This window comes from Danio aesculapii, chromosome 6 (assembly GCF_903798145.1).
Source record: "Danio aesculapii chromosome 6, fDanAes4.1, whole genome shotgun sequence".
NCBI classification, from domain to species: domain Eukaryota; kingdom Metazoa; phylum Chordata; class Actinopteri; order Cypriniformes; family Danionidae; genus Danio; species Danio aesculapii.
In genome coordinates, this window is record NC_079440.1 from 48857759 (window position 1) to 48880340 (window position 22582).

A 22582-nucleotide genomic window follows, 5' to 3' on the forward strand; every position below is an offset into this window, starting at 1 on the left:
ATGTCATTTCCTGGCAGGGGCGGAAAATATCGGGCTATTCTCTTTAGTGTTTGCCCTGTCCACACTCACCCTCTCTACCTCTTCCCCGTATTTTCATACTCAACCAGTCTAGAACCCCTATAAAAAGGACGAAAGCGAACAGACGCCACGCTTTAACATCTTAACTCATGGAGTAAATCACAGCCGGAGAGAAATAAAACCGAGGTGAGCTTTATTTAGCCGGAGTTGTTGAGATGCGCGAGCTGCTAGTGCGTTAGCTCGAGCCATTCATATTGATCTGAGAGGATTTTATCGCATATTACCTTGGATGCTGTTTAACTACACTGCAAATGTAATATTATTTTTGTCGCGACTAATTTAGTTTATCATGCTTGTTAAATGTATAGCATGTGTGTGATTACATAGCCGGCTTTTATACTTTGCTTTCCAGGGGTAGGAGGAGGAGTCTGACAGCTGATATTTATTTTTCTTTTCAACGTAACCGGCTTCTGCTTTGGCTTAAAGCTATGTTGATATATATTTCATACTAAAGTAGACACTACGTGATGTTATACCGTAAACACCCATTATGCTCAGCCTGTGCTAATGCTAATATACGAAATAATCGGTTTAACTTAATGACACTGATTGAGTGTGCAGTGTTAATGCGTGTTTTGTATTTCGTCAACTTTTTTCGCAAGGCGATGCATTTTCTTCTTGTGCTGTTGATCAGGTTTCCAAAAGCTGTCAGCCAGTAAGAGCTGGTTGCCATGTTACTTTAATATGTTGATTTTCCGTCTTGATATTTGCCATCATTGCAGTAACCCTAGAAAGTGTACAGTATCACATTTGATGCATGAATTGTTGTGGCTTTTATCAACATGATCACGAGGTTGTGACCCTGGACCACAAAAATAAGTCTTGGAAAATTAGATTTATACATTACCTGAAAGTTGAAATAAACTAGCTTTCATTGATTTTATTTATTTATTTTTACACAAATGTATTTTGTCTATTGTCAGAAATAACCTGTGCAACATAACACTGATTTTGTGGTCCAGTGTCACGATTCTAAATTTACAATTAGTTTGTGCTATGTTTGGCTTTATTTGATGATGTTTGGCAAGTATGTGCAAGTAACTATTCTATAATTCTAGCTATATTTCAAGATGAACATTTAATGGATTGAAGCAATGTGTACTTGATTATCCTTTTTTAAAGTCATGTTAAAATATATTTGAGTGTCAAAAATGATACGTCATTTCACATTTTCTTGCCAACTAACATGAATTGGGTTTATATTTCACTATTTCAAAACAAAAGTTAACTTCTAGGTTTGAGTATTGAAGTCAAAATTAAGCTTTCTATTTTCTTTGTCAAGTCTTACAATATAAATTCACCAAGTCTTCTATTAAAGGTTTCAGGAAATGCATTTTTATTTGGCGTTTGACATAATCTCAACTAAAACAAAGAGAGGGTGGGAAACAGTGTAGCTCCTCCCGTTAAAAACAGCCAATAGCGTTTTGTTTTATCACAGCTCTGCCAGTGAGTGTTTTTTGTTGAATACAAGAAAAGTAACATCACTGCATTGAAGAAAAAATACAATAACAAAAAATTAGGAAAGAAAAAAACAAAGAACTTTATAAAGCCTCAATCATTAAGAAAAAGATTATTATAAGCTATAAGAAACTTGTTCTTCTTATTATTATTATTATTATTATTGAAAAGCTTAAGAGATTCAATACTGAACAAAATTTCAACAAGAAAAGTATTAAATCTAGTATTGCCTTTAGGAACTTATTTTTGTGTATAAAAATTTACAGTGTAACAAAAAATTAACCATAACATCGAAAGCATGATCATTATCAGAGAAATACAGAAACATATCTTTTATAGACAAATTTAAATCATATTTAAATAAGGATGATTAATAAAAAATAATGTTATTCCAAAGCAGTTTATCATGAGTGCATTTATAGAATAAGTGAAATAAAGTTTCTTCATGTATATTGCAGAATGTACACTATCTAGATAAATCAAAATGATTAGCAATTTGGGAATTTGGCCAGTGAGAGTGGTTGAGCTCAAGCGCATCAAATGTGAAGCGTGTTAAAGTGGGCGGGGCATATCAGACACTGGAGAGCATTTGATTGGTCATGATTTGATTAGAAACTGAAGTATAAGGTGACGTAAAAAACCAAACAAACAAAAAGCGTTGATCCATTTGTGTGGAGTTGACAAACTACAAGCTTCACATCAGGCGTCACCAAACTTGTTCCTGGAGGGCCAGTGTCCTGCAGATTTTAGCTCCATCCCTAATCAAGGTCTTAAGCTGCGGTCACACTGGGCTTTTCCTCCCATAGACTTCCATTCATACGCACGCGAATGCGTCAGACCGGAAACGCAGGGTCATGCGGTAAGTTTTGCAGTTCACTGCGGTGCAAAATTCAAGCTTGGTGAACTCTGACCTGCGAAATTGCATCACTTGATTGCATGAGACCAATCGAGGATCAAAACAGGACCTCTCTGGACAGAAATTTAAAACATGGAGCAATCGCTCTGTTTTTTTAATCTCTAATCATCTTTGTTAATCCCGCCCCTTTTCGCAGCGCCGGCACAACAGAATTTCGCACACACAAACTCTGGTGTGACTGCAGCTTTACTAGGTGTAATTAAAACACCCAGGCAGGTGTGTTGAGGCAAGTTGGAGCTAAACCCTGCAGGGCTGAGATTGGTGACCCCTGCTTTACATGTTTATATCAGTTTTATATCTCCTAAATGCAAATTTCGTCACTGTTTTGTGAGCACTAGCTTATAGATATCTTAAAAGCGAACAATACTGATACAAACATCTAACATTTCATGGGACCTTTAAAATAATCAATTCGCTTTGGAAGTGCTAATAATCTTTTTGTCAACTGATGAAACATAACCTCCTTCTAATCTTGATAATTTGAATTTTTTTTTCTCTCTGTAGGTAGAGCTTTGCAGTCGTTTTTCACTCTACAAATCCACGCTATTCATTCTCTCTCTTTCACACACAACTTTATTTGTAAAGTTCTCTTCTTTCTCGACTGCAAAGTTTATATCTGGTCATTCAATCAACCCACCTCTCTACAAGCCAATCAGAATGTCACAGCTTCAGTTCCAAGCGCCTGGCAACCCTGCACCCAGCACCGCCCCTTTACAGCTGGCTCCGCCCCAACCTGGGTTCAGCATTCCCTGTGGGACCGCCCCCTTACCCTCAGAGAGTGCCAGTCACCCACTGCGAAACTCCGCCCTGCCTTCTGCCTCAGCCACGCCCTTCTGCAACCCTACAGGTGAGTGACAGTGCTATTTTAGCAATTATTAAGCAGTTTATTAATAAAGTAGGTTTTTTCTGCATTCATTTCAATTTTATTTAATTTTAATTAGTTAATTTTAGCAATTTTGTTGCATGCCTTTTATATAAAAAATACTATTTTATTATATTATATTATATTATATTATATTATATTATATTATATTATATTATATTATATTATATTATATTATATTATATTATATTATATTAAATTATGCATCATTTGCGTGCACGCGCACGTTCTCGACAGTAAACAGCTCACGGTCAGTTCGTGTGTGATTGTGTGACTGTGAATGCTTCATTACATGAAGACAGAAATGTCATTTTTGGGTGTATTATACCTTATAAATACAGTATGTGACACTTTTAACACCATTTGACACCATTTGAAGGTGTCAATGTTGCTGTGAAGACTTGTGCGACTGCCTTGCTTCTCCTGACCTTAAAAATATAATTGGCTGAATCGTAGAAAACCTGAATTAAGATCGTGTGTAGGGTCTGCAACCCTACAGGTGAGTGACAGTGCTATTTTAGCAATTATTAAGCAGTTTATTAATAAAGTAGGTTTTTTATGCGTTCATTTCAGTTTCATTTTATTTATTTTTAATTTTAATTAGTTAATTTTAGCGATTTTTGTTGCATGCCTTTTATATAAAAAATACTTTTATATTATTATTTATATAGTTATTACTTTTAGTTTTTTTTCACTAAAGTTCCCTTTAGTTCACTAAAGTAGGCGTCATTTGCGTGCACGCGCGCGTTCTCGACAGTAAACAGCTCGCGGTCAGCTCGTGTGTGACTGTGAATGCTTCATTACTTGAAGACAGAAATGTCATTTTTGGGTGAATTATACCTTATAAATACAGTATGTGACACTTTCAACACCATTTGAAAGTGTCAATGTTGCTGTGAAGACTTGTGCGACTGCCTTGCTTCTCTCCTGACCTTTAAAAATATAATTGGCTAAATCGTAGAAAAGCTTAATTAAGATCGTGTGTAGGGTCGAATCGAGATTGTGATCTTTTTTCGATTAATCGTGCCCTACCTAGCGCTTCTTAAATGTGATGTCACACGAAGCGGCTTCCGGGTCCAAGCGTTCTGTCAAACTGTATGGAGAGATTCATCAAATGGTAATAATATTACTTTCAAAAATCACGATCGCAATATATATATATATATATATATATATATATATATATATATATATATATATATATATATATATATATATATATATATATTGCCTAATATCCGATGGGCAGAAATTGATAAATTTTTTTTAGAAATTGTTATAGTTTTGGTATTTTTGATGCAGCAAGTCCAGAGACATGATGATTTTATATAAAATTCACTTTAATGTGTGATGGGACTAAAAAGTGATCATAAACAAATATTTTCTTAATTCAAATGAGTAGTGGCTTAGACCCAGAAACAGTATACCATATGTCACCGATACATCACGACTTAACAAGCTGATATTGTTGTAACTTTCCCCCCTGGCAATTAGCCAAAATAAAGTGTAAGATTAAATCTTTAAAAACATTTTTATCCTTTTACATTTCACATCGGCCATAAAATCTTACAGTTATGGTAAAAATATACTTATGTTTTATAAATACTGAAAGCATGTTTAAACATTTTACATAAAAATAAAGATCAAATAAATTAATTATAGTATTATTTATACTATATATTACATAATTAGGGCTGGGCGATATGGGAAAAATGCTATTTCAATAATTATTTTCCATATTGAACAATAACAATATATATTTTAATATAATATCATTTATATATAAAAAGAGTACCCCAACAATGAATGAAGCCACAAAAATTAGATGGTCCATTTAAACAGCATATTACCATATATCATATTTTCGGCCGATAAACTTTCTGTGGCCGAAAATTTGGTGCATCTCTAATATCAACACACTTTAAGATTCCCATTGTTGCACATTTCTGCTGTGTAATTGGCACTTAGATCAATATAATAGTAAAAAAGCCCAGCGTTTATCATTGTTATTGACATAAATTTTATCACGATTCGAGATAATACTATTTACACATAATACTGCTTTTTTGTACCATGTAATTCAGTAAAGGCGAGCATAAAAAAAGCAAAAATGACATCAAACTTTTAAATGGTTTTGCATTTGCAATCTCGGACTAGCGTGGAAGCTAAATCATTAGATCCTCGTTATGCTCCGATAACTAAAAATATGCTTGGTTCAGTAAAATTTTACAGTGCTCTATTATTGAATTAATCTTTTAAAGTACACATGAATCAGAAACTGTGACCATTTTTTTTTTTTTTTTTTTTGCAGTTTCTAGAGAAACGGAATATTAAATGATAAAACTGTGGGCGTGGCTTGTTTTTATTTCTACTGCGAGCTGATTGGATGTAGTAAAATAGGTATTTCATCCAGAAAAGATCGGGAAATGGGTTTTAGAAGAGTTAATACAACCCATAGATGTATACACTAGATATCGCATACTGACCCTGAGCATGTGCCAATTCCGCAGCCATATTTGTTCAGTGCTTCCATGACAAAAGTCATTCAACCACACTAGTCAAGACTAAAGACAATCTGAAGATGCTAGACTTTTGTGCTGTGTATGGGTGTAGTAATAAGCAAACAAAGAAAATAAAGTGTAAAGGCAGAACATTTTATAGGTAAGATTTAGTTTTTTATGATTTTGTACATTACAAACTTTTGTGCTCAACTAGTAACTTTACTGATGATATTGAAGTCACTTGCTGTACTGACCATAAGGCAAAATAGCACCAATTTGCCCTAAATTCTAGGCTTATGCTAGTTTTGTTGAATAAAATTAGCAAACAATTTAAGTGAAATATGACAACAAGATGCTGTGGTGCTAAAAGCTTGTATTATTGTCAGCTAAGTGAAGTAACTTATAAGTGTGTCTGATACCTAGGGCCAGACAGAATCTGCTGACATTTTTTGATATTTCTGCGCAGGATTTTGTAAAAAATTTGCTGATTTATGTGGAATGATTTTTGTACAGTTGAAGTCTGAATTATTAGCCCCCCTTTGAAATTATTTTTCTTTTTTAAATATTTCCCCAATTATGTTTAACAGAGCAAGAAAATGCTCACAATATGTCTGATAATATTTTTTTTTTTGGAGAAAGTCTTATTTGGTTTATTTCGGCTAGAATAAAAGCAGTTTTTAATTTTTTAAAAGCCATTTTAAGGTCAAAATTATTAGCCCCTTAAAGCAATTTTATTTGACTGTCTACAGAACAAACCATCATTATACAATAACTTGCCTAATTACCCTGACCTGCCTAGTTAAACTAATTAACCTAGTTAAGCCTTTAAATGTCACTGTAAGCTGTACAGAAGTGTCTTGAAAAATATCTAGTCAAATATTATTTACTGTTATCATGGCAAAGATAAAATAAATCAGTTATTAGAAATAAGTTATTAAAACTACTATGTTTAGAATATAATAATTGTGACTAACTATATATATGTGTATATATCTATGGCTCCGGATGGCCAGTCCTCCACTGCACCTTGTACCCACATTAATTTCAAAGGAGCGCTACTACCCTGTACCAAAATGGCAGCTCTATTGATGCAATAGCATAGGCAACATCTAATGTAAATATCTATGATTACAACCTAATAGACTCCTCCTCGCCATTTCTGTTTGTTGTCAAAAATGGACAGTTGAATACCCAAGAGATGCGTAATCTGACAATTTAACTGAAAAAGAACAAAACAAAACAGGAAGTCCATTTTTAGATTTCAGTTTTAGATTAGATTAGATTAGATTACAAGGGCAATCGTTTTTTTTCTTAATGACATGCACAGATGAATTGTTTAACACGACTAGCAATGTGAGCTAACAAAATCATATTGATTTCATTTGTACTGTAATGTTGTATTCCAGTATCTAACATGGCAAACCCTAAAGAGAAGACCCCAATGTGTTTAGTGAATGAGTTAGCCCGTTACAACAAGATCCAACCTGAATACAAGCTGCTCAGTGAACAAGGACCAGCCCACTCCAAGGTAAGACCTGACACTTTACTATACACACAATCACATCAAAGCATTCCATCTGTTGTTAATACTTTCTGACGGTGTGTGTTGGTCAGATTTTCTCAGTGCGCTTGACTCTGGGGGATCAGCATTGGGACGCAGAGGGGACCAGTATTAAAAAAGCGCAGCACTCGGCAGCATCAAGTGCTCTCGCCCAAACAACTCTCCCCAAACCCAGTAACAGAAGCCCCCGCCTCCCCGGTAAGAGCCCAGGTGGGATCTACAAGGGCTCAGAGTGTACGTCTAATCATTACATTTTACTTTCTTAAGTAAAACATTCTCATCCTTATATTTCAACGGTATTGAAAGTTAAGAGTCTCGTGAAATGCTTTGAAATATGCATTTTTATTTGATTTTTGATGTAATTTCTGAAACATGGAGAGAGGTTTTGACATAGTGTGGATTCTCCTCTTTTTAAAAAAATAGCCAATAGCGTTTGTTTTATCACTGCTCTGTCAGTAGCTATGTTTCCAAAATTTGACCAAAAATGTGAATTAACTTCATGCGCAAAACTGGATTATCGCATAAAAGACGTGTGAATAAAGCAGCGTTTCCATCTAACAAATCAAATCGAACAAAATCCTCACTTCCTGATTAACTGGCACCAAAACGAAATTTGCTGCGGTAGGAGCTGCGTGAATCTTTTCTTCATTTAATAAATGACTTGCACCTCAGAAGGCAATCCTGACACGAAGTGAACGCCCGGTGATGTTTGAAGGCGTCAGACGCACAGCTCTTGATTCTAGAGGTCATTAATAATATAGTAACACTAACACTGAAATGGTTAATGCATTATGGAATGACCAAAACAACATTTCAGATATTTTACTATGTGCTCAGCCTGCTGGTTTATCCATTCACACACATTTTTATCATCACATGATCTCTTATAATGAAATCACATGACTTTAATGTGCATACTGGAATTTGTTTGGTAAAAGTGTGTCCATCGCAGTTTATGAGCATCTTTTCTTAAACCTAGTTCACACTACAGGACTTTAAGCCTGATTTGAGCCCGATTTGGAAGTTAACGAGCTTACCGACAGATTGGGCTGTGATCGGGAAGAAATCTGCGGGTGCTCAATGCTTGCCAATCTTTGTTTAAACTACTGAACAATGCATCAAAGAGGCTCGCTGAAGCGTCGCTGACACCTCGCAGACGGAAATCCAATATCTATCATGCTGAATATTCCAGAGCAGTCGGCCAACTCGACCCCACGTGCGGTCAGATGTAGTGTCAAGCTGCAGCCAATGAGCATATCAGCATAAGCTGAATGACCGTGTGCTCAGGAGCTCAACAGAAACGTCTGTGATTGGCCAGAATGGGCATCGATTTACTTGCTTTATTGTGAGAGTAGGCAATATTAACAGTGGAACTAGAATTCTGTAACTATTAGAATTACCATACTGGTCATTCTGACCGTTCTCATATAAAACGTCATATTTACATTCAAAGCTTCTATTGAGATATTAAAATTAAGCTCTGAATGTCTGTCATCATATTTGATGACATCAGTACCCTAAAAATATTATCTTTTTTGGTAATACAGCCTATAAATATGTAGTTAAGATACTAGAACACGCAAAGGTCTGGGGCTCACTTTCATTTTCAAACAGGAGCTATTTCCCGGCACAGAATATGCTGTTTTAAAAGATATATCTGAAGTAAATTTATGTTTTTGCTATCAGAAAGTTATGTTTATGTTAGCAGGAAGTTGCTAGGCAAATGCATGCATATTTAAAGTCACAGCGAAAAGTAGAAGACGTGCATGCAGTCATTTACACCAATATGGTAATTAAAGGTAGAAATGCTCAGTTCTTTACTGTTTTGTAATTTTAAAAATAACAATGTTAGAAAGAAATACAGATATTCAGGAAACGTCAGGGTGTTATGGATATGTTAGTTTTATTTCAGAGTTATTAAATTACAAAAATTAAAAAGCCTTGCAGACGAGCGAGTAATCCGCTGATGCATCAGCTGATTGACAAGTTTTTAAATGCTTCCTTGAAAGCTTGAAACGTTGTCAGGGATGTAATCAGCACACAAGCAGTGTTCAGCTTTTTCTGATCACTCCTCCCTTAACATTTCATTGGCTGTGGTTTGGTAGCTGGACTGAGCTGTTGGGGAACTAGTTATGATAGTATATATTTCAAATTAATCAAATTAATCCTTAATAAATTTGAACAAATATTGCAGTAAAGACGTTTTATAATGCTAATAAAAGTTATCTGTTTAAAAGAAATGCTTTTAAGTCTAATAACTTTAAGTGGATAAAACAGTTTCTTGATCACCAAGTGACCACATTAGAAAGATTAATGAATTGAATTTTATATGTAAATTTTATTATCTACAAATTGTAATGGTATTCTTTAACATTACTGTAATAGTTTGAACCCTTATAAATGAGCAAGCAGCTCTTTGACATGCTTCTCTCTCATGCAGATAATGTAACCCACACTGTGGAGCTTAATGCACTTTGTATGAAGTTGGGCAAAAAGCCCATCTATAAACCTATAGATGCCTACCAGGGGATGAGACCAGCATTTAACTACAACATCAGAGCACCAAGCCCGTATGCACGCTCCATGCAGCAGTATGTACTTTCTATTCCAATTTATTCAGTTTTCTGAAATGCATAACATCATTTTGCCTTGTGAGATAGCCAGTGATTAATCTCTTAGGACAAACGCAGTAGGATTAATGTACATTACTACTTGTCTTTCTTTTTGATCAGTTATTACTACCCATTTCCTCCTGTGGGGCCAGTACTGTATCATATGGAGCTGTCAATCGGTGGTCAACAGTTTCATGGCAAGGGCCGTACACGTCAGGCCGCCAAACATGACGCTGCAGCCAAAGCTATCAAATACCTGCAGAAAGAGCCAATATTGCAGCAAATAACGGAGGTGAGACGGGTCATGGTCATTACATGCTGTTAATGGATTATTCTACAAAAACAATCTTGACGGGAGAATGTACAAAATTATTCTGTTGTGTGTTCACTTTTAGGAAGGTTTCTAGTTTCTATGCAAATTTTATAAATCAGATCCCTGCTTTGTGAGCTTGAACCTAATCTAAGGTGTTTTCCAGAATAGAAGTAATCTATTTTTTATGCTGATGTATATTACTAAGTAAATTAGAAATATAAAACTTAAAGTCAAGCAAGAATAGGATGTCCAAAGCAGACAAACATTTTTCATGCCAAATGAGGGAAAAGTAAGTATTTGTAAAATGCATTTCATGTGTGTTGCTTGTTTCAGTTTCACTTTAAATTATTAAGTTTACAATGAATCTACTTTTTAAATTGTTGTTTCAAATAGATACCAGTGTATACTCAAAAAGATCTGCTGCTTGTTCAAACTGCTTGGTTAAACTGAGCTGAAGCAACACAATTCTTGAGGTTTTTTTATGACAACTTAATTGTTGTATGTTTAATCCACTTAAATTTGTAAAACATTTAAAAAGTTTTAACTTGGTCTATTTGTGTTGGGACAACATTAAGTTATTTTGTGGAACCCAGCAATTTTAGAGTGTAATTTATGTTAGTTGTATACTTGCAGTTTTTATTCATTTGTCTGTTAAGAATACTGTTAAACTGATTTTGTTGTTGAGTGAGAGGAATTACAATTTATTTTTAACATTTGTAATTGCCTACTTTACGCTGTTTTTGAATGAAATGATCAAATCCAACTTAAACACCAATGCATTGCAGGGTTGTCGCGATACCATTAATTAAACTTACGATACTATACCAGATGAAGTATCATGATACCAAGTAGTATTGCAATCATTTTCATCAAATTATAAAAAAAATTGTCAAAAATACTGTATTTTATGTTATAATAGGCCTATTTTTTATGTACAGTTGAAGTCAGAATTATTAGCCCCCCTGAATTATTAGCCCCCCTGTTTATTTTTTTCCCCAATTTCTGTTTAACAGAGATTTTTTTTCAACACATTTATAAACATAATAGTTTTAATAACTCATTTGTAATAACTGATTTATTTTATCTTTGATATTTATCTAGATATTTTTCAAGACACTTCTATACAGCTTAAAGTGACATTTAAAGGCTTAACTAGGTTATTTAGGTTAACTAGGCAGATTAGTGTAATTAGGCAAGTTATTCTATAATGATGGTTTGTTCTGACTATCGAAAAAAATACAGCTTAAAGGGGCTAATAGTTTTTGACCTTTTAAAATGGTGTTTAAAAAAAATCAAAAACTGCTTTTATTCTAGCTGAAATAAAACAAATAAGACTTTCTCCAGAAGAAAAAAATATTATCAGACATACTGTGAAAATTTCCTTGCTCTGTTAAACATCATTTGGGAAATATTCAAAAAAGAATTTCAAAGAAGGGCTAATAATTATGACTTCAACTGTAATTCATAATTTCCTTAAGAACAAAAAAGTATTATTTGCACATCACTTCACCTAAAATCTATTCATTTTTTTTATTTTGTAGATAACTGACCAATAAAAACTACATTGAAATAAAGATACAAATTATACCGAATGAATTTTTTACAAAAGAGCATTTTTCCAACAAAATTAGGCTTTGTGTTGTGCTCAAAAATGTTTCAATGTTTCCTGTTGCAATTTTGGGTTTTTCATCTTTTTTTTTCTTATCTTAACAGGTAACAATCCAAAGTAATTCAAAATTTCACTTTGTGAGTCGTTCTTTTAAAGAGATCATATCGGTCGCTAATAAATCATATTAACATGAAAAGAAATGAACCAATTCAGATGTGCGTTCGAACTGAAGCATTAGAAAATGTGCAGAAGGCTACCATAAAAGGTGTGAATTCTACACAGTTTTGCAACCTTAAAGGGCTCCACAGACTTAAAATAAAATGGTCTATTGTTACTAAACGTGAGTATTTTAGTGACTTTTCCACATGCAACATTATGTACTGTAGATAAACCATTAATGATGATACTACCTTTTACAAACTACAGTGGCACCGCCAGTATTTTGGAGCCATAGTATTGCGATACTACTATAGTACTGGTAAACTGCGCAACCCTAATGGATTGTATCTGTATTTTCTCTGCATTTCTGAAACTGCAACTTTTCTTCAATTATTTCTTAATAATACAGAAGTATATACATGGAAAATACATTTATCTTCTCCATTTTGTTAAATTTTGACTTATCATACATGTTGTGTTTACCTTGTAGATGACGGATGAGCCAGCACAAGAAAATCTAAACAAATCAGAGATTAGCCAAGTGTTTGAGATTGCATTAAAGCGCAACATGCCTGTGGATTTTGAGGTATGATCCCATCATGCATAATAATGGGAGTGTAACATTTATAGTCTATATATTTATTATTATTTTATAGTTATACAAAATGATGTAGTTAAGCTAAATCACACGAGCAGGAGTCCCATTTTCCTCATTATCTGTGTGTGCGTGTGTAATTTAATACAACAGATCAAATTTTTGTACAAAGGAAAAGTGCAGCAAGTATACATTTGCTCAAAATTGAGTGCAAGGCATTAGATTGGCTTTGTGACATCTGAATTATCTTGTTACAAAGTCTTCAGGTTCTGTTCCATTTTAGAGGAACTAAATTGATCATGTGCACCCAAATGAAAAAAAAATCCCAAGGCATTTTTCTCAGTTTTAGTGTTTGTGTACACTGTAAACAAATTACAGCCCAAACTCAAAATTTTTTAGTGACTGGTCACATCTATATTTTTCAGTTGGCCCAAACAGTGTTGGGGAAAGTTATTTTTGAAAGTAATGCATTACAATATTGAGTTACTCCCCAAAAAGTAACTTTTTATAGTAAGTAATGCATTACGTGACAATTGCGTTTTTTACTTTTTATTACCTGTGCTTGTTGCAGAAGTATAAATCAGCTTTGAGACGTGATCTTTTTCAGAACTTGTTTTTTTTTCTTACTTTTTTAAAATAGAGGAGATTTGCTAATTAACAACACACTGACTGTTACTTAGAAAAGTAATATTATTATATAACTCATGTTACTTAGTGATGCATTACCCCCAACTCTGGGCCCAAATGAAATCCGGCAAACTGATTTTTTTCAATTGTAGCAACAACCTGTTAACATTCTCAATGAGTTATAATGTGTTGAGCCAATTGAAAAACTGTCAAGTCTGCCCAATCATGTTATTGGCCCAAATGAATATTTTAAACTGTTGCATGCGTTTTTGGTTTCACCTAATAAAAAATGTATATTGGTAAATTTACATTGCTAAAGCAACTTTACTGAATTTATTCCCTGTTGTCCCAAAAGTTGTCACAAATGCAAAGCGGACCATTTGTGCATCTCAGAGCAACACTGCTGTTAAATTTGTTAAATGAACTTGTATTTGAGTCTGTTATTTAAATCAATCATTTAATTCACAGATTCATTCAAAAAGACCTGATTCTAAATGAATCATCTTTTCAAAACAATTAATTTATACTCATACAAAAAAGAAACTTAGCAGTTTTAGTGCCATATCTCAAATATTTAGCCAACATTTTCTGTCAACATCACAACACATAGCCATACTACAAATGTACAAAAATATGCAGTTTTTATGCACCTTATATATTTAAATCCTAAATGTAAAGCATGCAAAGTGAGATTTGTAATGGCGGTACAACTTTGCCTTTTTTTTGACTCTTGTCATTGTTCACAGGTGCTAAAAGAGGCAGGGGCTCCTCACATGAAGAGTTTTGTGGTGAGGGTAGCGGTGGGTGAGTTTGCAGGGGAGGGTGAAGGCAAAAGCAAGAAGATTGCAAAGAAACAAGCTGCCATCGCTGTCCTGGAGGAGCTGCGCAGACTGCCTCAACTTCCTGCCACTGACAAGATACCATTACGCATTAAGAAGAAAAGCAAATCCATTATTAAGGTAAAAACGTGATTCAGTTTGATGATGACTGGGTCTAAAACTCTAAAACCATTCACATCTTTGCAAAAAAAAAAAAAGAAAGAAAAAAGATTTTCATTGATAAACCTATGTAAAATGTAACATGCTCTATATATTACATTGGTTGCACATTTTATCATCATGTCATGTATATTTAGGTTCAGTACATATAAACAGTAGACCATATATTGCAACAGATATTGCAAGGTTTTTGGTATTTTGGTTAATTTGGATTTTTTTTTTCAATTTCTAATGTCTACGTTTCCCATATTATAATATCTGCATTTCTTTTAATTCTTGAGTGTTACATGATTTAAAAAAAAAAAAAAAAAAAAAAAAAAAATATATATATATATATATATATATATATATATATATATATATATATATATATATATATATATATATATATATATATATATATATATATATATATATATATATATATATATATATATATATATATATATATTAGAGAGAGATATATAGAGAGAGATACAGTTGAAGTCAGAATTATTACCCCCCTGAATTATTAGCCCCCCTGTTTATTTTTTTCCCCCAATTTCTGTTTAACAGAGAGAAGATTTTTATTTTCAACACATTTATAAGCATAATAGTTTTAATAACTCATTTCTAATAACTGATTTATTTCATCTTTGCTATGATGACGGTAAATAATATTTGACTAGATATTTTTCAAGACACTTCTATACAGCTTAAAGTGACATTTAAAGGCTTCACTAGGTTAATTAGGTTAACTAAGCAGGTTAGGCGAGTTATTGTATAAATATGGTTTGTTCTGTAGACTATTGAATAAAAAAATAGGCTAAAGGGGCTAATAATTATAATAATATAAAATTAAGAAATGCTTTTATTCTAACCAAAATAAAATAAATAAGACTTTCTCCAGAAGAAAAAATATTATCAGACATACTGTGAAAATTTCCTTGCTCTGTTAAACAAAATATTTAAAATATTTGAAAAAGAAGAAAAAATTCAAAGGAGGGCTAATAATTCTGACTTCAACTGGGTATGTGTGTGTATGTATGTGTGTATATGTGTGTATATATATGTATATATATGTTTGTTTGTTTGTTTATATACCATGATTTGCTGAAGAAACGCTTGTATTATTATACAATATATGAAACAGTTGTAGTGCTTTATCACTTTGTTGAAACTCTTTTTTTTTTTTTTTTTGTAAATGTATTCTTTGATTTAATAGAAATGAGTAAAGAACAGCATTTAAAAAACAAAAGATGTTCCTGACCCAAAAAGGTTTTTTCATTTTTCATGCTCTAAGTATGACAGTGTACCTGAGATATTCTTATCTTAATTTATATATCCCCAAACCAAGAAATTGAGTGATGCTAGCAATGCAGACATTGACTGTTTTTGGCATGTCTCTCTTATTTATCACAGCTGATTTAGATAGAGCTCCATGATTGAACTGTGTTTTGACTGTGCACGGCGTAGGGATGTGTCATTCATCACTAGCCCCTTCTCCATTATTGCGCTCTACCTGAGCACAAGAAGCCTTTATTTTACTTCAGAATGTTCATTCATACATGAATTTACACGATGGCATTGCCTGCAGCCTTACTAGAAAAGAATTGAAGTGTGACATAATATACTGTACAGTTGAAGTCAAAATGATTAGCCCTCCTGTTGTTTGCTAAATGAATGATATGAATGTTGTTTGCTAAATTAAGATAAATATTATTAGTCCCCGATTTTTTACGATAGTTTACAGAACAAACCACTGTTATAAAATTACTTGCCTTATTACCCATACTCACCTAGTTAACCTAATTAAGCCTTTAATTTGCACTTCAAACTGGATACTAGCATCTTTAAAAATATTTAGTAAAATATTTAGTACTGTTATCATGGCAAAGATAAAAGATAACAGTTATTAGAAATGAGTTATTAAAACTATTATGTTAGGAATGTGTTGAAAAAGTAAACAGAAAACTGAGGACAAAAACATACAGGTGGGCTAATAATTCTGACTTCAACTGTACCTCCGTAATTAAAAACAATATAAATTCACATATCACACACTAAAATGCCATTTGAATGAATCATACTTCCTGCAGAGTCCACTTTGCAGGGCACTTGTTGTTGAATTGGAACGAAGTCTAATGTAAAAAGGGAATCAAACTTAATGTAGGGGGTGCGAGGATTGATAAATTCAGATTTAACAAGTTTGCCTTTGTATATTTCCCAATGTCAAAATGCACTGAATTTATCTGAAAAAGAATGGAAATAATTTTCTTTAATAATGACAATCTCTCTCTCTCTCAGCTGCAGACCAGTCCAGAGTACGGTCAGGGCATGAACCCCATCAGCAGACTGGCTCAGATCCAGCAGGCCAAGAAAGAAAAAGAGCCCGAGTACACTTTAGTAACCGAGCGAGGACTGCCTCGACGCAGAGAGTTTGTCATGCAGGTACTCCATCACTCTCCGACTCAGCACATTTTTACAGTATTTCACTGCATATTTTGTGTACGAAGGCCATGTTCTTCTTCTGGCTGTCATTGTCTACTAAATTGCTTATTGTCAGAAATGTTCCTGCAAGAGTTATGCGTCCATGTGCGGCTCTCTGTTTTTCCTCTCGCTCAGGTGTCAGTTGCGGGTCAGAATGCAGAAGGAATGGGACCTAGTAAAAAAGTGGCCAAGCGAAATGCAGCGGAGAAAATGCTGGAACTTCTGGGCTTCAAAGTGCCTCAGCCACAACCTCCCAAACCGGCACTGAAAACCGATGAGAAAGTGAGTGACTGCTTATTACCAGTGTTTGTTTTGCTTTGAGGAGCCTTTATCTTGATTCTAGGGCCACATTGAAGTGCTTGTGAAATATTTGAGAGAGAACAAAATATATGTTAAATGTATTTTTAACATGCCTGTTTTACATATTAATGGTTAATGTACTTAAAGGTTAGGTATTTATTGATTTACTTATTTAGTTAGTTATTTTACATTTAGCCTATATGGGTGGTTGTTAGCAGTGTTGTGGAAAGTCACTTTAGAAAGTAATGCATCACAATATTTAGTTACTCCCCAAATAAGGAACTAGTTGTGTTACTTAGTTACTTTTTATGGTAAGTAATGCTTTACATTAGCTTTGAGTTCCTTTTGAATGACTTTTTCTGACCTGGCTGAGGCTTGATCGGATTCAGAACTTTCAGGGTTTTTTATATTTAAATAGACGAGCTCTGCCATTAACAACACACTGTATAAGTTTCAGTTACCTTTTAAAAATTACAAATGAAAAATTAATTTAAAATAATGTCCTTAGAGCTATACATGCCGTATATACAGGTTAATTAAAGTTTAAGGCAATGTGTTTGCTACTTTTTTACTTTTTGTCTAATTAAAAAGTAAAATCACTTTCATTCACAAAATCCTCTTTTACTTCTATGTGTTCAAAATAATGAGAATATTTCCATCACAGAAATATAAGGCTCTGCCATCTTCCTTTCTGTCTGTTTCTGCTTTCTCTCATTGCGTGTGGAATTTAACATGAGGACATTCATTTTAATTCAGCAATTAAAAAAAAAAGCGAATTAACTAAAAAAAGTAACTCATTACATTTTTACAAAGTAACACAAATATTGTTACTTCTTTTACTCGTTACTTAGAAAAGTAATATTATTACGTAACTCACTTTACTTGTGCTGCATTACCCCAACACTGGTTTTTAGATGCAGAACTCCTCTATAAAAAAACACCCTGCAAGTTCTGAAAGAGATCAAATCTCAGCCAAGTAAGCAAATGTAACTCAAAAGTAATGTAACACATTACTTTCCATAAAAATTAACGAAGTAACACAATTAGTAAAAGCAAAAATAAACCTCCCCAACACTGAAAATCATTATTTTTAATTTATTGTATTTAATATATTTCCATTTTACTTTACTGAGTGTTAACAATGCAAAATAAAGCTAAAAATATTTAAAAAATAAAGTATAGAAAGTTAAAAAGTACAAAACTAAATAAGGAACAGATTTTTCTTATACATTATTTGAACAAATTGCTTCTAGCACATTTTGCAGCTCCAAAATCTTTAAATTAAATGATTAGAAAAATTTGGTTTATTATTTACTTGTTCTGGGGCTGCACGCTGGCGCAGTCTTGAGGCATGTTTGCCTCACAGAAGGTCACTGATCACTGTCACTGATTCAAGCCTCTGCTGGGTCAGTTGGCATTTCTGTGAGGAGTTTGCATGTTCTCCCCGTGTTCGCGTGGATTTCCTCCGGGTCCCCCAAAGTCATACGGTATAGGTGAATTGGGTAGGCTAAATTGTCCATAGTGTATGTGTGTAAATGAGTGTGTATGGATGTTTTCCAGTGATGGGTAGCAGGTGGAAGGGCATCCGCTGGGTAAAACATATGCTGGATAAGTTGGCGGTTCATTCTGATGTGGCGACCCCAGATTAATAAAGGGACTAATTCGAAAAGAAAATGAATGAATGAATGAATTTACTCATTCTCGTGTACCAAACAGCAGAACAATCATTGACATCCATAGTAGGAACAAATATACTATACAAGTCAATGGCTGTTTTTACCCCAACATTCTTCAGTATTATTATCTCTTGTGTTTAACAGAAAAAAGAAACTCAAACAAGTTTGCAACAAGTAGAGGATGAGTAAATAAATCTTAATTTTTGAGTGAACTGTCCCTTTAAGTGTTAGTATAAATAGTTATTACATTTTATCTTTGTAAAGCCGCCTGCTAAGAAACTTGGAGATGGACGAAAAGTGACCTTTTTTGAGCCGGGATCTATGGAGAAAGCTGGTCTTGGTATGTGTTTTGCAGTCATTTTTCATACTTGTTCGTCATCATATCTTCATGATGTTTTAGTGAAGATTTCCTGCTTGTGACCAACTCTCATCTTCCTTAAAGTGGTCAGTAAGGAGGAGGATTTCCGCCTTCCCTTCCTCAACCATCAGCAGCTTCCGGCTGGCATTTTACCCATGGTGCCTGAGGTAGCACAGGCGGTGGGTGCCAACCAGGGTCCCCATGCCAAAGACTACGGTCGCACAGCTGCCCCAAACCCAGCCAAGGCTACAGTGACGGCCATGATTGCCAATGAGCTGCTGTACGCTGGCACTTCCCCGACCGCCGAGGGAATACTGAAGACCAACAACAGCCTGGCACACAGACCCCACGGGCCCCTGACCAGACCATCTGAACAGCTCAGCTACCTGGCCACTGTACAGGGCTTACAGGTACTGAATATTCCAGCAAATGCACGTTTTCAATCCAGCATGTTTCGATTTGATCTGATTTATTTATTTGTTTTGGCACAGGTTGAATATAAAGACTTTCCCAAAAATAACAAGAACGAGTTTGTGTCTCTGATCAATTGCTCCTCTCAGCCTCCTCTCATCAGCCACGGCATCGGCAAGGACGTGGAATCCTGCCATGACATGGTAAGCATTATGTTATGTTTTATATTAGGGGTCTCAAGCTGGTGGGGGGTCATATCATCATATCATCATCAATATGTCATTGCATTAAGACAGAATTGACATTTTTGGGTGTATTATACCTTATAAATACAGTATTTGACACTTGTAACATCATTTGGAGGTGTTGCCGAGTAACGTATATAAAACAATATAAGAACTTGTGCATCCCCCTTTACGGTTCTCTTCTGAACTTAAATATAATTGGCTGAATTAGAAATATGCTGGATTAAGATCGCGATCTTTTTTCGAATAATTGTGCAGCCCTAATGCTAACCCTTAAAAAAAAACTATCACAATGACAACAGTTTGTAAATAAAGTCGTTAAAAAGGAAGTTACCCATTTTGTTTTCCCATTTTCTTATGCTTTCGAATTGCATTTTGGGGACAGTTGTCTCTTAAGATAAAATTTAGTTTTTAAAATTAAATGTACACTTGGTGAGCGTAAGTGTTATTTCTTAGAGAAACATTCTGAAAAATATTAGCGCTTCAAAACATTTGACCTGTGGTGTACCGAATTGTACAATACAATGGAACTGTTCAACATTTGTTTTCAGCTATTTATGTTTTTAGCTAAAATGCCTCTTCCTGTCTTCACAGGCTGCTTTGAACATCCTGAAGCTCCTGTCAGAACTTGACCAGCAGTCCAATGAGCGCACAGCTAATGGACCAATGTCAGGGTCAGTCTCATGCCTACAAGTATTTTATGTATTAATCATTTTACATTATAAGCTAGTTGTATTAGCCTTGTCACGATACTGGAATTTAGTACCAATCGATATTAGTTTTAAATACGTCCAACATTTGACACTAACATTTGAGCGCTACTGAGCACGTTCTTAAACAGTGCTGATTTGCCTTTGTGTTCACGTGCTCAACAGAAATGACTGTGATTGGCCAGCAAGGTCATCAGTTCACCAAACTCACCGACGTTTACTTAGTGTACTTAGTGTTCGCTGATGAATCGCGGCTTTAAAATGCTCCAGGGTCCCTGTATCTGTGGTTACCTCAGTAAACAGTGGTGAGTTTGGTAAACTGATGACCTTCCTGGCCAATCACTATCATTTCTGTTGAGCACATGAACACAAAGGCAAATCAGCGCTGTTTAAGAACGTGCTCAGTAGCGCTCAAATGTTAGCAGGAAATAGACGTTTCTAAAATTTCAGTATCGATTGGTATCGAATTCCAGTATCGTGCAACCCTAAGTTGTATAGATGTTGAAGTGTAGATCAAGGGTCATTTCATACCCAAAAATGAAAATGGCTGTCATTTACTCATCTTTGTCCTGCTCCAAACCTAAAAAATCTGAATACTACTTTGTTCTGAACATGAAAAATGTTTTATGAATTGAAAACAACATATGACGCTGAGCACATAATGATGGACTTTTCATTTTGTGGTGAACTAACCCTTAAAAGAGCTTGGCTAATGACCAAGAAGAGTGTAATAATGGCTTTTCATTACATTACATTACATTTCTTACCCGTCTCTCCCCAAAAGGTGCACCAAACAGGACCTAGAGGGTGACGCTTTACTAAAACCGGCTAACTCAAGCACCATGGGAAAGACTCTGGATGGGACAGTCTAGAATTGTCTATCGGAATGGTCATTTTATTTGCGAAACAACACTAGAGAAAATTCAGAAGCAGAGTTTCTGTTGGCTGCTCAAAAACACAAGTCTTCAATTCCCAATTTAACTTAGATTAAATGAAGTATGAAACTCACTTACACAAGGTCGAGAGATATAGTAGTTGTTTAATTGTACGCAAACGGCGATACATTTTTAACCGCTTTGGAAAAGTCGCCTCATCATATCCATTGAAGTGGAGGTTTTGTTTTTCCGTTGTTAAATTGTAAAAAGATTATCGTGAAGTTTGACTCGAGTAGATCGGCTATTCTTCGTTGTTCATGTTTTTTTTTTTTTTTTTTTCACGCTTTTATTTTTCTCTTGTTTTTAACGTTGTATTATGAGAACCCAGAGAGTTGGGTTGTTGTGTTAGCGCTGTTGTGAAGTGCAGTATAAAACCCCATTGAAGGATATGATGAAGCTCTCATACATGTCTCTGCTGCGGTGATTTTTCTCCAGTGCTTTTTTTGAGTTACGACGACGACCATAACACACACACACACGGAAAACGAAATTTCATCTACATTGTCATGTAGGTCTGGGAAAAAGTGTTCTTGTGACTTCAGTATAGAGTGTGTGATTGTGTTTTTTCTGTTTGTTGTGTGAGAGAGCGTGAGTGAGTGAATGTATGTTCAAGCACGCTAATGTTCAGTCATGTCAGTCAGTTAAACTGAAGCATTCTCTTGTCAGTGTCCACCCTGTACACTCTCTGCCAGTTGGATTCTGTTTTCCTCAAAATATGAGTAAAAACTTTGTGCATCTTGCACAAATAAAAGTGTCCATGTGTGTATTTGAGTTGTGTTAAAGGTCCCATAAAATTAAAGTTAGTATCAGTATTGTTAGTTTTTAGGATTTCTACAGTGCATCCGGAAAGTATTCATAGCGCTTCAATTTTTCCACATTTTTTATGTTACAGCCTTATTCCAAAATAGATTAAATAAATTTATTTCCTCAAAATTCTACACACAGTACCCCATAATGACAATATGAAAAAAGATTTTTGAAATAGTTTTTGAAAATTAAAAAAAAAAAAATAAAAAAAAAAAAATCACATGTAGATAAGTATTCACAGCCTTTGCCGTGAAGCTCTAAATTGAGCTCGGGTACATTCTGTTTCCACTGATCACTCTTGAGATGTTTCAGCAGCTTAATTGGAGTTAGTAGATTGCACATGATTTGAAAAGACATACAC

The 22582-nt window shown here is 34.4% G+C and overlaps 1 protein-coding gene across 2 annotated transcripts; it reads left to right on the forward strand.

Annotated features, from left to right (window-relative positions):
* Positions 1 to 26: 26 nt before the first annotated feature.
* On the forward strand, positions 27 to 22168 carry stau1 (staufen double-stranded RNA binding protein 1). 2 transcript variants are annotated; one of them, XM_056460418.1, is made up of 15 exons: positions 27 to 204; positions 2957 to 3299; positions 7243 to 7364; positions 7451 to 7631; positions 9838 to 9988; positions 10130 to 10301; positions 12581 to 12676; positions 14059 to 14271; positions 16597 to 16740; positions 16915 to 17061; positions 19020 to 19095; positions 19198 to 19523; positions 19605 to 19727; positions 20364 to 20443; positions 21264 to 22168. In XM_056460418.1, the coding sequence occupies exons 2-15, from the start codon at positions 3110 to 3112 to the stop codon at positions 21349 to 21351; spliced, it is 2109 nt and encodes a 702-aa protein (XP_056316393.1). In that variant the 5' UTR covers positions 27 to 204; positions 2957 to 3109; the 3' UTR covers positions 21352 to 22168. The 2 variants fall into 2 exon arrangements, with proteins under 2 accessions (XP_056316393.1, XP_056316394.1); XM_056460419.1 differs by lacking the exons at positions 27 to 204; positions 2957 to 3299 and adding an exon at positions 3826 to 3834.
* Positions 22169 to 22582: the final 414 nt, after the last annotated feature.

Bases quoted from the DNA above. Each gene is read 5' to 3' on its own strand.
- stau1 (XM_056460418.1), top strand. From the start codon at position 3,110: ATGTCACAGCTTCAGTTCCAAGCGCCTGGCAACCCTGCACCCAGCACC. The intron at 7,632-9,837 runs GTACGTCTAATC...TCTCTCATGCAG, and splicing joins GATCTACAAGGGCTCAGAGT to ATAATGTAACCCACACTGTG. The intron at 19,096-19,197 runs GTATGTGTTTTG...TCTTCCTTAAAG, and splicing joins TATGGAGAAAGCTGGTCTTG to TGGTCAGTAAGGAGGAGGAT.